This window comes from Pagrus pagrus, assembly GCF_965226575.1.
Source record: "Pagrus pagrus genome assembly, chromosome: 2".
NCBI classification, from domain to species: Eukaryota; Metazoa; Chordata; class Actinopteri; order Spariformes; family Sparidae; genus Pagrus; species Pagrus pagrus.
Genome location: NC_140186.1, coordinates 36683908 through 36701818, shown reverse-complemented (window position 1 = coordinate 36701818; position 17911 = coordinate 36683908). Strand labels below are relative to the sequence as shown.

The window sequence follows — 17911 nt, the reverse complement described above, 5'->3', positions numbered from 1 at the left end:
CTTGACTTGCACTAAGTTTTGCTCTTGCTCTTTCCCAGACTGCCCAAATATGACCCACTTTGTCACTGATGATAATGTGGATGAGTGACAGGGATGGCTATCATGTCATGGCTATGCATTAATTTAACAATGTTTGCAGTAAAATATTTTAACCCAAGAACCCATTTCATATATGGGAGACCTTAGAGATGAGGAAAAACATTGTTAGGTTTTGTTCTACCTCCGGTAGGGGTATCTCAAAAACTAAAGCCCTTTTTGACAGTTAGTCACTAGCCTAATTGGCACGCACTCACTGGCTGTGTCTGATGAACCTGACATTTGACATACCAGTATTACTTCATCCTGTCAGCACTTACACAAGCTGTATATGTCCACACACACACACACACACACACACTTTACTTTTCTCAACTGTTTGACTGTTCACCTGTTCCTTGTTGTGCCTAGGAAATTAAGTAAAAGCATTGTGAGTTGGCACTATAAATATCAAATTAATTATTTTTACTGTTATTATTACACTATTAGACTTTTTCATTATACTTTTCCAATCTTAAGCTTTGATTTACATTGAAGATACTGATTTAAATGTGTTATTGTTTCAATAAAATCGTTCTATTTAAAGCTTGTGTCTCTATTGTGTTAGCGGCTTGTAATTTTAGATTAACTTGACTTTATGATGTTACACACATTCTGACTACATGGTCATGTAGTACAATCACCAGTTTTTTCCTTCTCCAAGCATGATGACCATTAGAGTCACCATTCTAAACTTAAAGGCTATTATAACACCCATCACTCACTCGGAATGACCTAATTTGGCTGTTTTTAGAGGTTTGTCTAAAGAAATCTTATTTACAATAAAACTGTACTCGGTATCTCCATACAACCACTGGGTATTGTTCAACAACATCTTAGGGAATGCAGTAATAGTTTATTTGAAAGGAATTTATGATTTTCTGTTAAATGAGAGAAAAGTAACGGAGTCCCCCTTTCCTATTACCACAAAAATGCAATTTCCGCCTAAATTACAGCTATGTTTTCAGGTTCATTTTTCAGGATTTTTTTTAAGTGAATTAATTTCTGACTGACTGGTGATGTAGGACAGACACCTGGTTCATAGCTCGGCAAATATTAATAGGAAAAGAGTGAGCATTCTCAAGTGATGGGCTTTTTTGTCATCTTTCCATTATGCGGACAGGCCTGATTTGTCTTTTTTACAGAGATTGGGGTAGTTCTAAATAATACCCCCAAAATAAAAGTTCACAACAATCCATTTCATGAATAGGAGACCCTGAAGATTTAAAAAAAACACAGTTGTGTTTTGTTCTACCTCGGGTTGGGGTATCTCAAAAACTAAAGCCTTTTTTGAGGACTTGCTGCCAGACTACTAGCTGGTGCGGTGTGTCCAGCATCATTGGCCCTGGACAGCCCATGTTGGAGGTTTTTGGGCTTTTTCAGCTTGTAGAGTCTGTGGCGGCTTGTCGGTATGGGGGTCCGCCCGCTATTCCGACATCCCGCTATTCCGACATGTCTCTATTTAGACATGCCGCTATTCCGACATGTCTCCGACAATGACAAAGAACAATGTCGAAATAGTGGGACGCTTGAAAAATAACTTTAATGCCGCTATTCTGACAATTAGAGGTCACTGTCTAATTAGCGGCATGTCGGAATAGCAGCATGTAACCGTCGGTATGAGCAATCACTCTAATTGGCTATTAAGGTAAGTCGATCGATGTAGAAAAGTGAAAAAGAAAGGGAAAGCCACTAGAGCCTGTTGCTGTAGTATCCACAATTTCACCTATTTAGCGCAGTTTCTCCTTTGCAACTTTTTATCAGCATACTCTTAATAGGAGCTGGAGTCAAATGCTGCTTAATCATAACAACAGTTTGTATATCAGCAGAGAAGTATTTACATTGATCACATTTATTTATACACAGGTGCAGAACAGAAGCTTGTTGGCCACCGGCTGTAGCCTTTGTGCTGTGGTTAAGTGCAGCCTTTTGGCAGAGACACGGGCAATATGAGGCAACACAACAGTTGGCCTTCAACACAGCTAGGTCCTTGATGTCAGGGCTTGCAAAGACATAAATATCTGGATGACCTGTAATTTTCAGTTATTTAACTGAGAAAAAACAAAAGTTATTGTACTGGGCCCTAAATATCTTAGGGCGCGATCACACTTGGCCCAGTTGCTCCGTACCATGATGAAGCATGCTTATCCCTCCTCCCCAGTCCCCTGCTGGCCTGCACTCACATTGCTCCGCCCACAATTGGGTCTGAGCACAGTTACCTCTGGTATGTACATCATCACATCATAGCGCGGTCGCAGCACAATGGAGAACAACACAGAGAATATAACTTTACTGACTTTTTTGTGGCTTATTATTTTGTGTTGTTTTGGTCATAAACAGCCCTTTTCAAATTCCTGTATTTCTTGATTATGCAAGGCAGCGTAATATGCATGACTATACCTGGGCACCCTTGCATGTGCTCATGCATGAGCAACTTTACTGTGCTAAAGCACACCTCTTCCAACCGTGCCAGGGCCAAGAAAGTTCATGTTACAGAGCACTCAAACTACTCAAAAAATCTGGACTTTGGGGGGTCAAGTGTGCTTGGGCATGGTACGGATTGCCTAGTGTGAGTGTCCCCTTAGAGATGTGTGGCATACAGAGCCATCAGTGGTACATTATTATTATTTACATGTTTTACATGATTTGCATTTAGTACAGCTCATGTTCAGAGTGTGGTGAAAATTGTCTGTTTGGTTTCTAATAAGGAAAAAGGTTGGTTTATTGTTTGAAAAATGTAGTGTTATCTAGCAGTATGCATTGTCTAACTCTGACCAGTAGAGGGCGCGTTCGCTACACTGTGTGTGCAGGGACAAGGGAAGTCTCGCGTGAATTCGTTCAGAGAATGAGAACACACACTTGAGCAGGAAGTTACTGTGTATGTGGCGAACTGTGATGATAACATATATATATATATTTTTGCTCTTTGCAGAACAAAATAAAAGACTTTAAAATAAATGTGTAGTGGAGGGGAATTTCACTTTGCACCACGCTACAGATACATTATCTAATAATGATGTGGCTACTCTGGACAGCATTAACCTGCAGCATTATGTCCTACAACTCTCAGATACAGATACAGCCTCTATTTTCCCCTCCCAACCAAAGGCCTTTCTGCTGCCAGCCAACTGCAAGCCTGTTCCCAGTCAATTCTCAGCCACTGGGAGTGCCCCCCTGAAATTATCCATTTGTTTATTCAGTTTATTCAGTCATGAAAATGAAGACAGTATGTTGGGTGTTGTCTGACTGATTAGGGTCAAGGAGGCTGTTTTGTGAAAGATAGGATAGTTTCTTTAGGAGTGGCTTTACTGTAGCTGTCTTGAAAGGAGCTGGAATATGGCCTGAGGTGAGGTAGGAGTTGATCAGGGTGGTAAGGAAAGGCAAGATGTCGTGTGAGATGTTTTGGGGAAGAGAGGAGGGAATCTGGCAAGGGAACAGGTGGTGGCATGGTTAGACATCACTAGTGTGTGAACATCTTCAGAGGGAGAGAGGGCTGAAGCAGGTAAGGCTGTCATAGGTGAGGGATGGGGGAGGTGCTTTCTGGAAGGGCATAGGAGTAAATGAGGAGGTGATGTCTTTTACTTTCTTGGTAAAGTGCAAGTTCACAGTTGCAAATTAATCAGCAGTGAGGGAGGAAGGAGGGGTAGAAGGGGTGAGGAGGGAAGAGAAAGTGGAGAATAGTTTCCTGGGGTTGGAGGCAGAGGATTTGATCTTTGACAGGTAAAAGGGAGATTTGGCTGCTGAAACAGTTGATGTGAAGTCAGAGAGGAGGTGGTGGTAACACAATAACACACCTGTCACCTCTATAGTTCATGCGTCTTGTAACCACCCACACCCAGTAAAATATTAAAACCAAATACTTCAAATACATACATGATCACACACACAGCATATTTAGTGATTTTTAGGCTACCAATGATTTAACAGGAAGAAAAAAAATGCATTTGTGGCAATCTTCTGAACAGCTTACTTAGTGGTACGGAGACAAACTACTATAGTATAAGAGCCGAAAAAGTTTTTTTTTTTTTTTTTTCTTGTTTGTTATCAAAGTTACGTATATAAATGTAATGTCTCATGCTGTGAATTTACTGCTAGATCACCTCTACAGGTGCATGTGGAAATCCAAGAGCAAACTTTCTTTTGCCACAGTAGAAATGTTGTTTTTGTGATGAACAAATTTTGAAGCAGAATAGTTTGTTACGCAAAAAAATGTTGATTTTGGAAATGATATCATTGATATATACATATCTGCAGATATGTAGTAGGCTACCTAAATCTGTCAGTGGAAAATATTATTCTTCAGCAGGTATGTTTCAGTATTTATTCAGTTTGGGAAAAATGTTGCATTCTCTGGAGCATTCAAGGCGGACTCAACAAGGACTAGAGATCATCATCGCTTCACCAAAATGCTCTAATATGCCTTCCACATTTGTGGAAATACAGCAAAAAATAAGAAAATGTTTTTGTTTTGTTTTGTGTTGCATAGGATTGTCTCAGACTTGTGTAATCCAAACATTTATCATAATTTAAGGTAGTGGCAATGTTAATGCTTTGTTAAAATTATATAATTAACAATTACTAACCTGTTCCTTGGTAGTACTTTGTGCAGTTTCCATATTTTATGTCCTCTTGTTTGATGTCGAACTGAGGGAGAGCAATCTCATCCATCTGAACAGGGTCAGACTGCCACATGAACACTAGATCACTGGTGGTATAGCCAACTAAAACATAAAAATGGAAAATATTTATGTATTATTTAATGTACAACAATAAAAAAAGATTACCTTCTATTTAATTATCTTAAGCCCCTTTGTAGCATACTGGTGACAGACCTTAAAAATAAACAATTATAAAACAATAAACAAGAATTTCAGAGTATACTTAGCATTCAATAAACATTCAATACAACAGCAACATATTTTACTAATGGAATAACGTAAATAAAATGTACTTTACATTTTGCTCAAATTGTTTATTATTATGAAAGAAGATAAGATCATGCTTAAAGGAAGTATCTTACTGAGCAAGTCTTGTTTCTCCTTAAAGGAATAGTTCACTCTAAAACAAAATTCAGTCATTATCGACTCACCCTCATGCTGATAAGAAGTCCGGTGTAGTTTCTTATTCCTCAAAGTGCTGGAGACCCGCGGGGGTACCCTCCGGCAGCAATAATCCATATAACGAGCGTCAATTGTGCCCGAGAGGACGCGCCGGACAAGATGAGCGAGACTCGCGATAGATACACACTGGTATTTACATCCTGCTGTGAGTTTCAAAGTTTAAAATCATGAGTGCAGGCAGATCCCTCTTGTGTTTGTGTGTCGCTCGGTCGCTCAAAGCAGAAAGTAAATACCGGTGTGTATCTATCGCGAGTCTCGTTCATCTTGTCCGGCGCGGCTTCCGTAGTGCAATCGGCTGTGAGGGAGACTCACGTGAACGTGGAGCGTGCCTCCAGGCAGATATAGCATAGTGACTGTTTAGGCTGTAAAAATGTACTAAATGAAAAAAAAAAAAAAAAATTGTTTCAGGTAAACTCTGGATGTCACCACTTCAGGACACTTGGATTGCAGCGGACGAGCAGTATGGAGGAATATTACAAAGTTTTTGTGTAGTTTTATGGACCTTTTCTTCTCGGGCACAATTGACGCTCCTTTTATGGATTATTGTTGCCGGAGAGTACCCCCGCAGGTCTCCAGCTGCACTTTGAGGAATAAGAAACTACACCGGACTTCTCATCAGCATGTTGGTGAGTCGATAATGACTGAATTTTATTTTAGAGTAAACTATTCCTTTAAGATAAGAAGGTTGCTAGATACTCCTGCAACCTTGCAGCCACACTGTTGTTGTTGATTTCAGTCTTGTTCAGTGGAGTTTTTGATCACTAGAAAGCAATGTTTTTCACATCCTGCCTCTGATTTCATGCTATTATAATGATGGGCATTTTGTGGACAACAAAGACAGTAAAGACAAAGACTGCTAGCAAGCAAATGTGGAAGTTAACAATACAGGATTTAAAATATACAAAGGTTTCGGAAGGAACTGCATTCCAAGTTTGTTAGGCCTCAAGATGACACACAATGCAGTTTAGCGGGGAACTGTTTTACTTCAGTTTTACCGCTCTTGTCCACTGTGTTCCTAAGGGGGAAATGTAAAGTAGTGCTGTAACTATGTTAAACAAACTCTATCACTTTGCCAGCTAAGGAAAACTACATTGCTACATTTGCTACTGCAAACACTGCTTCTGTTACTGTGGCTCGATAGCAAACATCAACTGACTGCAATCTCACATAGAGAGAGACCTGTAATTCAGTGCAAAGAAAATGATGACTGGTGACTACCAGAAGTGTATTTTATTATATACAGTGGAAAATGCAAAGAAATGTTTAACAAATCCTCAATTTGAACTACTTACAGGAGGTCAGCCACTAGGGGTGGGTGGTATCCCGGTTTAATCACCATCACTGGTTTCAGATTCTGCTATGACATTTTGCAGTACCTTCATTACCGTCATAAGTGTTCTAGCCTATTAAAAATCATGTGGTTTGGTGTGGCTGCGATAACATGCAATTAGAGGGCATACTCATAGAAAAAAGTTACATCCAGTAAGGCTGCAGTAAATGCAACCCAAGGTCATGTTGCGGTAGCCACTCAAGCTGGCGATCAAGTGTAGAAGATGCCCGGGATTGCTACCGCGAACAGCATCCTCCTCGCTTGTGCATTACTTGTGTTTGTGCTTCATCAACTGTTGTTCTTTGAGAGCTAGAGAGTGTGTTCAGCTGAGAGCTAGAGTGTGTGTGCATGTGCTCTGTGTTTTTGACGGAGCAAGAGTGTTTGGGGATAGGCACGAAGCAGTAGGAGTGAGCTGCCTTTTCTTTACTTCCTGTTTTTTCTCCTGTCTTTGGTTATGCTAGGGAGGAAAATGTCTTTTTGTTCCTTTTCTTTCATGGGGTTTAGTTAGATTACTGGGCAGGAGTTAAGATTGGGTTTGTTTTGGCCTGAGCTCACCCTCACCACAGGCTTCACCGTTGTACATATTTTCACTCACACTACACAGTCACACTTATTCTTTGACACCCCTAGGCCGAGTGAACACCAGACACACACACACACACACACACACACACACACACACACACAGACAAATGTATAGTACATGTTAGATTGTGTGTTTTCATTTTGTGTTAAATAAAAGACTTTTGAACCTTCATGCTGTCTATTTAATATTGTACAAGAGTAAAAGTTGCCAACCTCGACTCTGTCAAGGACTTCGACCAGTACTAGCTGTTATGGTAATTTTGGTTGTAGTTATTAGGTTAATTATTAATCAGAGTTACAAACTGACAGTTTAACTTTTTTTCATGAGACTGATTTGGTGAGTCAGCTGTCTTTTCCCTTCTTCAAGGGTGGTTCCCCAAGCCGATCTAATGTAAATTGGATCTTATTACTGTATTTACCATAATTAATGATTATCCCTGATAATCATTAAGCCATAGTCAAATTTAACCCTAAACTCCCTATTAATGTTGCATGAAGCACTACAAGCAGTACTCCAAATACTTTTTAAGTTATGAATTTCTGAGTTTGGCCCTCAACATTTTAGGAATTCTTTATATGTGTATTCTAAGCCTAAACAATCACTTATTTTTCACTTGATTGGGTTGAAATGTGTCCTGAACTTTCAAGAAACCCTGAGGTGTGTGTGTGTGTGTGTGTGTGTGTGTGCGTGTGTACTCACAGCTCTCCAGTTGCATCTTACATAGCTGTGTGTCCATTGGGAAGAGTGTAAGATCCAAGGGGCAAGACAGCGTCACTGATAGCCTACATACAGAAAGACACATGAACACACACACACACCTCCACACATGCACACAGAAGCAAAAGGGTTCCAGAGGAAAGAACAAAGCAGCCCCATTTAAGGATAATGCTTTTCAAAGTTTTAAATGAACTTATATCTATAGTTTGTCTTCCAGTTTGAACCGCCAGTATTGTCCTCAGATGTTGTTAGCCCTCAGAGACCCAAAGATATTTTTTGAAACTATTACTCCATGTTCTGTATGTATTTATATTCTTCAAATAATTAGCTGTAAAATCCAAATGTTTCTAATTCTAAACAAATCTACCCAGCACCACTGCAATCTGGTTTATATGGGACAGTCTACAGAACAAAGTGGTTCTGTTAGGCTTTACAATTGTAGGTGCACTTAGGTATGTGTCAACGTCAGCATGCTAACATGCTCCCAACCACAATGCTAAAATGCTAATGTTAAGCAAATTAAATGTTTACCATATTCACTACAGGTGTGGAAATTTCTCGATTATAAGATGTATCGCTATGCGGAAGTGGAAGATTCTGCAACAATGCAGAGACAGAGCATAATCTAGAGTCTGCAGCTGATGCTGATTGTTGATTGTCTGACCTCAGTTGGACAATAAAGTTATGTTGTGACGCTGCTCTCATGATTTGAATTGTGGGTGGACATTAGGCTAATGTTATGTAGGAGGTATGTCCGAGGGAGGCAGACATCTGAGAGTGATAAAAACTACTTTTTTAAAACAGACATTTCGAGCCATGTGTCAGATTTTATGAACTTGCTGGGACACACGAACTGGACGAGACCCAAGCTGAGCCTGACTTCTGCTTCACAACAATTTAAAATCATGTTAGCCATTACCACCTGAAGCTAATGTCTGCAGCCATAAATAATAACTGTTAGAGCAGCCCCGCTAATTAGCTAAGATCTGAGGAGGCGCTGTCAACTTTGCGTCCAACTCTGAGAGAGGTGTGTGCAGCAGAGTGACCGCAGATGGATTAATGTTTTGTTTTGGTAATATGAATGTATTGAAAAGATGGAGCTTTTATTTTGTAGACTGCTGTGGTCTGATTATTGGAAGAACTTTCTGAATAAAAGGGGGGAGATTAGCTTAGTTTCAATCCCTACTCTCTGGTACTCGCCGTACAGCTATTACTCTACTCAATGCAGTGAAAAAGAGGTAGCTGCCTATTTTGAGCATGCTGGCCTAATTTGAAGAATGATTTATGCAGATTTTTATTAAGTGTTGCTGCTGGACAGTTTGTTGTTGTACTGTGATTGTAATGCTATACTGATCATACTGATTATGTCATGGTTCAGTGTCTGTTTGGTTTCTGTTTCCTGTTTTACTTTGAAATTGTACCCTTGTGTGTCGCGTCCTGCTTGTCACTTCCTCCTGTGTGTTATTCCATTAATCCCCTCACCTGTCCTTGTCCGTCCTGTCTCCACCTGTACCTCGTCCCATCATTAGTGTCTCTGTATATAGCCTTTGTTCTCCCTCATGTCTTTTTCAGATCGTTTTCGTTTTCCCCCGTCTTGGTCCGTGTTCCGTGTAACTTCGTGTCCCGTCCTCTGATGTCCCATTCCCGACCTTCTTCATGTTAGCTCGTAGCCTGTGTTAGCCTGTGTCTGTCTTCGTCCGTCATCCTCTGTCTCGGTTTGTCTTTCCCCGTGTTTGCCTCCCACCTTTGTCCCCAGTGTTTCCTCGTGTCTCCAGTATCTCCTCATGTCTCCAGTCTGGTATGTTTCTAGTTTTGTTTTTTGTTTTTTCTTTTGATTTGTACTTTGCATTTGTTTGCACTTTGTTTTAGCCTTTAGTTGTTGCTTTGTTTTAGTCTACTTGACTCATTTGAGTTTTTCTGTATCTTCCCTTTTGTCTGTAATTCAGCTTGTTATTAAAAGCTCACTTTTTGTTTCCCCCAAAACTGCTTCCTGTGTGTGTGCCCGTGAGTCTGCGTTTGGGTCCTCCATTTAATATCCCTTAAAACATAACAGAACGATCTGACCATAATGGACCTAGTAGACAAGACCAGCACACAGTTTTTTGATTTGTGGAACCGTTTATGGGTTGCCTTAAATGGCAGGAGGGATGTGGAGGAGAAGTAACAGGCTGTATTTGCCTTCACTGGGAAGCTGATTTTTAGGCCCTGGTTGCGGGAGGCTATGGGCGCTGCGGATCTAATTAACAAGGTAGAGAAGCTGGAAAAGCCTTTATTGGAAGAGCTGTACGGCAGTAGCTTCCAGACAGCACCAGCCCAAGCCCATGCCTCAGCCTCTGCCCCAGCCCCAGACAAGCCCCTAGAGGACCCATTTTTAGGTACCCGCCTGGCCTACAGGGTGCCCCCCCAGGAAAGCGATGTTCCCGGCCGCGACCTGGCTCCCTGAGGTCCGGCTCCCTGTTCTGCAGTTCCTCGCTGCAGCTCAGGGCTTCGGAGCCTGCCCGGTCGACTCCTTTCGCGTTTCCCAGTCGGCGGCCCGGTCGGCACCTGTTCCTGTTCCCCGGTTGGCGGCCCTGCCGGCGCCTGTTCCTGCTACCCGGTAGACGGCCTGGCCGACTCCTGGCGGTGATCCCCAGATGGCAGTTCGGCCTCCAGAGGGTCACAGCCTTCGTCTTCCCCGCCGGCTTCCAGAGTGCCTCCGCCGCTTTCTTCTCCAGAGGGTTCCAGCCCTCGCCGCCAGCCTCCAGTGGGTCCCAGCCCACGCCTTCCACAGGGTTCCAGCCCTCGCTGCCGGCCTCCAGTGGGTCCCAGCCCACGCCTTCCAGAGGGTTCCAGCCCTCGACCCCCTGAGGGCTTTTGCCGTCGCCGCCAGCCTCCAGAGGGTTCCAGCCTTCGTCGACGACCTCCTGATTAGCCACTGCCCTTACCCTGACCTCCTGTTCTCCCCCCAACCTAACTTTGCCTGAGTCCGTCTTCGTCCTTAATCCTCCATCTTGGTTTGTCTTTCCCCGTGTTTGCCTCCCAGCTTCGTCCCCAGTGTTTCCTCATGTCTCCATTGTCTCCTCATGTCTCCAGTCTGGTATGTTTCTAGTTTTGGTTTTTGGTTTCTCCTTTTGATTTGTACTTTGCGTTTGTTTGCACTTTGTTTTAGCCTTTAGTTGTTAGTTTTCTGTATCTTCCCTTTTGTCTGTAATTCAGCTTGTTATTAAAAGTTCGCTTTTTGTTTCCCCCAAAACTGCCTCCTGTGTGTGTGCCTGTGAGTCTGCGTTTGGGTCCTCCATTTAATATCCCTTAAAACATAACAGATTATGATGATGAATTTTAAATCAGGATTGTTTTGCTGGTCATGCTGTATTCAGGGGTATAGCAGGATTGTCATTACTGTAGTGTTTTTATTGCTGTTTTGATGATTGTCCATTGATAAAGTGCTGCTGGGCCTATGGTATTTCATGTTTGCATTTCTTTTTATGTTGTGCACTATGCTGCAAAAATAATTGGCCTTTGGGGACAAATAAACTTGAACTTGAACTTGCTCGTAGCCTATTCTAGTTCAACATCACATTAATTATGTCACTAAATAATAAACTAGTCCAAAGTCTGCTAAAGCCCTAATTTAGTGGTTATTTGGCCTGACACAGGACTCAAATAATTATATCAATTATATATTATAATCAACTATAGTATAATTAAAATATATAATATACTCATCAAGTTGTATTTCAGCATCGTTAAGCAAATTGGTCAATTTGGACAGCTGACGCACGGCCCAGGTAAATTGGCATGGGACATCTTAAAGGGTGCTTATTCTGCTCTATGCTATGCTTATCAACATGGGAGTGGACATATATGCTTGCCTTATGCAAATGTATGTTTATTATTATTGCAACAATCCAAAACACTGACAAATACTGTCTAGAATATCCTCCAGAATAACCTCAAAGGTACTGCATGCTTAAAAAATATGCTGAAATCATAACATTGTGAACTCAAGCCCAGCGAGTAACAACAGATGAGCATACTGACCTGAATGTAACATTCCTTAGTAAAACTAACACAATGAAGTGTCCAACTTTACACTTGTAAAAGTTAACTATACAATGTTAATCAGTCTGCAAGCTGTAGCCACCCATTTAACTATCACTAGTGGAAGTTTGTTTCACGTAGAGTTGTCCAGGCATCTCCGTTGCAAGCTATCCGGCATGGTCTGCCTTTGGAAGGGGAAGATGGCTCTCTGCATCAGCTGTGTGCTTGGCCAGCAAGTGGTATTTGAGACTCAACGTACTCCGGTGGTAACTCAGTTCACATTGACATTAAATGCAAATACTGCATACATTCACAATGCTTGAGAATCTGAACAATGAAGTCACATCACGGTCTGCCTGACCATTGCAGCGCCTTGTCTGCTATGACTCTGGGAGTCCTAGTTTTAAATCCAGGAGACCAAGAATGGATTCATGGCCAGCATTAGCTAACAGCAACAAGTCATTCAAGCCCTGAGACACACATTTCAGTGCTGTGGTTTTATTTTCTAGAATCAAATTGAATTTATCAAATAAATTATATTCATGAATAAAAGCCAAAAGTTGATCTGCTCAATCTTTTCTAACTTAGCAAAGTATGGAGTCTTAGAGATAGGCCTAAAATTGTTCAGATAGAGGAATCAACAGATGGCCTTTTAAAAAGCACCTGAACAAGAGCAGTTTTAAAATATTTTGAAACAAAACCGTAAAATTCGCTAAATAGAGAGGGAAACCGTGTCAGCAGAGAAGCATGCATGGTGGTGGATAAACTTTCGTCTCGCGGAAAAGACAGTCTCTCAAGTGGATAACCCATGACCACATTGCAGACATTGCTTTGGGAATTTGACAAACAGCAGCAGCAGGAGGGGGTAATCTGTTTGTTCAGTTTAGTTGCTAGCCATGAGCTCCGCCAGCCAAGCCGAGGCATCAATACTGCGGCTGTCAGCATCTCAAGAATGTCTCCTCAGTTTCACCTGGAATGATGCAGGCGAGGAAAAAGGCAACTGGGATAAAGGAGTAAAATCCGGAAGTGAAGTTTCTAAAAATTGTTAGTGAAAGCGACCAGGCTTGCCAATGGGTTGCCTTAACCACCAGGCTGAAAACAAAACCTAGCTAAGCTGGGTTAGCAGCTGAATAGGAGGACCAGTAGTAAACAGCCGACACTAAAACTTCAGAGTCAAGTCTGATGGTTAAAATCATTTACCCTATTTAAACATTCAATTAAGACCACCAGGATCTAAAAAGTGTACTTTAAATGTGGCTTAAAAACTGAAAAAAGATACCAACAGACCTACATAACATCAAAGCAAAAAAGTCGTAAATATGTGCCAAGTCTCATGGCAATCCATCCAGTAGTTGTTAAGATCTTTTATTCTGGACCAAAGTGGTGGACCCAACAACTGACTAACCAACAACAAAGATAGGCTCTGTTCCTGATACTGCTTCCTATTTAGAGCTGTAGGTTGTGGGTCTTAGGATTGATTAAAAAAAAGATGACAAAGGTGTGTCCATACCTCATACTGATCAAGACATCTCCATTCCTGAAGATGAAGAGCAGAATGTTGTCCTGTGTGACATCATGGAAATTGGCGTTCTTCTCATTGGCAAAGAAAAGGTCTGGTTTCCACAAACACTGGAACATGTTTGGGTCAACAGTCAGTGCATCACTCTTAAAGTCAGTAGGAAGTCTTAAGCGTGGGTCATTCCATCTCTGACGAAGAAATATGTTCACTCTGTAGTCCTGTAGAGAGAGAGATTTTATTAGTAATTGCCATTAGTGCTGCTAATTCTGCTGCTGCTACTTCTACCACTAATATTTTCCTCTGTTAGGGTTTCCTGCTATTTCAGGCACCAGCACTATGACAACACTGCTAATGTTAATAATATTAATGTGAAAATATTTTGCCATTGAGAAAGAGTTGGGTCAGTCAAAAATATGAAAACATTATTTCACATACCTTAGTACTATCTAGCAGTAGCTGCGCTATACTGACAGAAATTCGAAATTTGAAAGTAAAGAAATGTGTTTTTTAAAAATTAAAAAGTGTGTTTGCGGTGTGTGTATGCATCACCATGGTGGTCTCCTGGATGGACCCAAAGCTATTAATGAAGATGTTGACCCTGGATTCAACTGGGATACCTGAAACGCACATGATAGATAGATAGATAGATAGATAGATAGATAGATAGATAGATAGATAGATAGATACAACTTCAATCACAAGTATACCATTATTTATTTACACTTACATTTGTTTTCCTTCTGTCTGTGGTGGAAGGCTACAGTAGTGGGGCAAAATGGAATAGGTTCAATTTACAAGCACAAAAAGCAGCTGGCTAAGAAACTAAACTAACTGACATGTTCTCTGTCTGTCCGTCCGTCGATCTATCTTCACCGCTTCATTTCAGTAGACCCGCTATGGACAGCAGGCAGCTATACACAGACACAAATCCTAAATAAGCCATATTCCCTTTACCGTTACACAGAACAAAAGTAATCATATTCTGATATTTAGATACAAGGGTGTTACTAAGAATGTTTTCACTTCAAGTGGACCAAAAAGTGGACCAACAGAAGAGAGACTCAGTTCTGTTTGTGTTAACATTGTCAGTTCATTTGAGTCAGCTCTAATGGGGCCTGAGTCCTCTTTCCGTTAATACCATAGTGCCAATGGAGCTCCTGGGGAGCTCGACTGCTTTGAGTTATGTATTTTGTAGCTGCTGCTTTACTTGTCTTATTCACACTAACTGTTAACTTCGATTGTATGTTTTTATCATGATAAAAACATACGTGTGTTATCTAATCAGTCCGTACTTGTTTACTTTTATCCACTAATGCCAACAAAAATTTGACAAATAACTTTAGTACTCATGAAATATTTATGACTAAAAATATGATGAGAGAAGCTGCAATTTGGGTGCACCAAGTCCTAATCTTGCCAATATATATGCCTTCATCTGGCCCTGCTTTGACAGTGGAATTTTGGAACTGAACTATGAGCAGGACGCACAGTTTAACTTTCTGTGACTGTGTGGAAATCTGATGTTTTCATATCACAGATGACAAAGAAAGGTATCAAAACATGAGTCTGAGGCTACAGGTAAAACACACTCATATAGACTGATATGAGTTTAGCGCAGAAAAAGTATAGTTAAATATTTTATTTTAATATCCAAATCTTGATTCAGCCGTCAAGTCCTGAGTGTCCTACAGCCCCATAACATCATCACGTTTTGTCTACAAAAGGCAGATGGTAGGAAATGGTGACCAGCAGATTTTTTTTTTCTTTGACAGTGATAACATACCTTCATCACTCTACTGGTCAACACGTCTGTGGTATATATGTGTGTGCCTGCATAAATATATCATGCCAGTAGGTGGCAGTGTCACTCCATGTAATCCATGCATCGTGAACATACGGGGCACTTGTATCTGACTTCTGAGTAGTAAACACTGTTCCTCTGAAGTAGCTTGCCTGCTAGCTTCTTTTCATTCTTACAACAAAACAACTTCCCGCTTCAGTTACATTTTTAGGCTCTTCGACACAGAATAATGTCCTGTTCCTTTTCAAAGGAGACTGTCTTTTTCTGTGCCTTGTACACAGATGCCATTAATACTGTATGTGCTTCACTGTATATCTAGAGAAATGCAGTTTCCTCCTCACAATGTTCACAATGCACAGGTCAAGTGAACCACAACACAGCCTTAAAGCAACCATACCCAGACCCCCTCCCAAGGTAGTCTGAGTTCGGTTTGCAGTAGTGTTCACATTGATGCAAAAAATGCTGAGTCATCGCTCCGAGTTGACTTTGAGGGCTGAAAGGGACCAAATGTGAAAACAACCTTAAGCATTGAACCATGCCAGCATAGCTCACATGATGCATGCAAAAATCAGGCATGACCTGATTGCTCACTCTCTCTCATCTTTTTTTTTCAGATTTAAAATTAGGCAAATAGGAAAAGCTATTTTCAAGCAACTTCAATGGGAATTGAAAGAAAGCTTGTATATCAGGGCAGTCTTCAGTTCCAATGATTTCTACAAGTCTCATTTTCTGTGATGGAAAGTGTGGTTCAACCATGAATGTTGTTTTACTTCTTCGATTATGATTTTTTTAATAGCAAATTTTTGGTGCTTTTCACTAGCTGTAATGTTACTTTAAGTGGTTTTAGTTCATCTGTACATATTTGCACTGACAGACACTGAGCCTGTTTTTTATTGAGTTTTGGAAATTTGTAAGTTACAGCTTGTAATGGCTTGGTTTGATGCACACGAGATGATGTCCTCTTGTTCCGTGTGTCTGGACAAAACATTAATTTTAATTCCTAAGCTCAATACATAGAAACTATTTCACAATGTCAGACTTCTCCTGACACATTTCTGACATAATCATCTACTAGCATTGAAACCAATGGAGCAAGTTATTATTATTTATTTATTTATTTATTTACATATTTATTTATTATTATCATTATTATTATTATTATTATTATTATATTTTTATTTTTAGCTTAGTCTATCCTGTTTTATTACTTTATTGTTTTACTTCAATGTTTTATTTCAATGTTTTAGTCGTTATTTATGGTCTATTTTATACATTCTATTGTTTTATTCCCTCAGTTTTAGCTCCTATACCTTTTATCTTATTTTACTGTTTTAGCCCCTCGATCTTCCAGTGTTTCCTCCTGGGGGCCTACCACACCGGGAGTTGCTTCTGGTCCACCGATGGGGGTGCTGTCCCGTGGATGGCCCTGGCCCGGGTGGCTAGAGAGCTCTACACCTTGGTGTGGAGCCTCCTGTCTGCCTGGGCTCGGGGGGTCTATGTGGTGGCGCCCCTGCAGTCATGGACCATGATTCCTCTCGGTGTGCATGGCCCCCAAAGGTAGCTTCTTCCTCACCTGTGATTTTGGTGCCCAGCCATGTCTCCTTAGCAACAGCTAGTGTATGTGTGTGGGTGTGTGTATGTTTGTGTGTGGGTGTGTATGTCTGTCCGTATGTCTGTGTATGTGTGTGAGTGTGTATGTAAATGTGTATCTGTGTGTATGTTTGTGGGGGTGGGAGGTTTGTGGTCTTCATGGTGTTTTGTATTGTTTTGTTCTGTTTTGTTTTTAACCTCTGTGAGGCACTTTGTGTTACCGTACAGTATGAAAAGTGCCATATAAATAAAGTTGATTGATTGATTGATTGATTGATTGAAGTCTGAGGTATCCACCTGAAACAGGTTTGGGTGGATTACTGCAAAATGGATTGCAATACTAAAAGAATTATTTAATAAGTGTAATCATAATTTATTTCATCATTAAACAGTCTGATGTGACAGTGAGATCATGGAGTCCTGCTCAATTGAAAAATCCTAGAAGACGAAGCCAACTGTCAATAGACAGCCTGCGGAGAAGTTGATTTTTTTTAAAGTTTGACTGAGTTATTGATGTCAGAAGAGAGTCTGAGTTTTTTGTATTAAGCAAAGTTAATATTTTATCAAGAAACACAGAAAATGATTACATTATCTTGTATGCCATACACCAAGCCAGTACAAGCTGAAAATTGTACGAACATAGTACAAATATCTAGTGATAAAATAAAATCACTGAATGTAACTTTATAGCCACTGAAAAGTATAAAAACATGTTTTAGCTAATTAAAAGAACAACAGACATAACACATCTTGGAATTTTTTATATGCCATGAATATGAAATTATGACTATGAAATATGAAATGACTAAGAAATTTCCCCATTTGCGGGACAAAAAAAGGAATTCTGATTCTGATTCTGATTTACACGTTCACATACAAAAGTTTCAAGGAAATTAAAATAATCCTTCTTGGAAAAGTCTAGTCAGACTCCTTTTTTTTTTTTTTTTTTACTTGTAAATGTGATAGGGGGGTTTCAAGAAAATGAAAACAAGTGGATACATGATTTTTTTTTGTTCTTGTGAAAAATGACCTGTTATTTTATTAATTTGATTACTGTAACCATTCAACTATTTAAATGAATGCATGTTGAAACACAATTTTCTTTATGCTCTCTGGATGTTAAGGACAAAAGTTCAACCCAATCAAGTGACAA

General features: G+C 40.4%; 1 protein-coding gene across 1 annotated transcript in view; it reads right to left on the bottom strand.

Moving 5' to 3' along the window:
* Nucleotides 1-17911, bottom strand: part of LOC311265262 (glycine receptor subunit beta-like) — a 264340-nt gene that overhangs the window by 122034 nt on the left and 124395 nt on the right. Inside the window, exons 4-7 of the mRNA XM_084366739.1 lie at nt 13917-13984; nt 13359-13585; nt 7811-7893; nt 4659-4796 (exon numbers count right to left, since the gene is read on the bottom strand). Of these exons, the coding sequence (XP_084222865.1) occupies nt 4659-4796; nt 7811-7893; nt 13359-13585; nt 13917-13984 (516 nt within the window). The remainder of the gene's footprint in view (nt 1-4658; nt 4797-7810; nt 7894-13358; nt 13586-13916; nt 13985-17911) is intronic.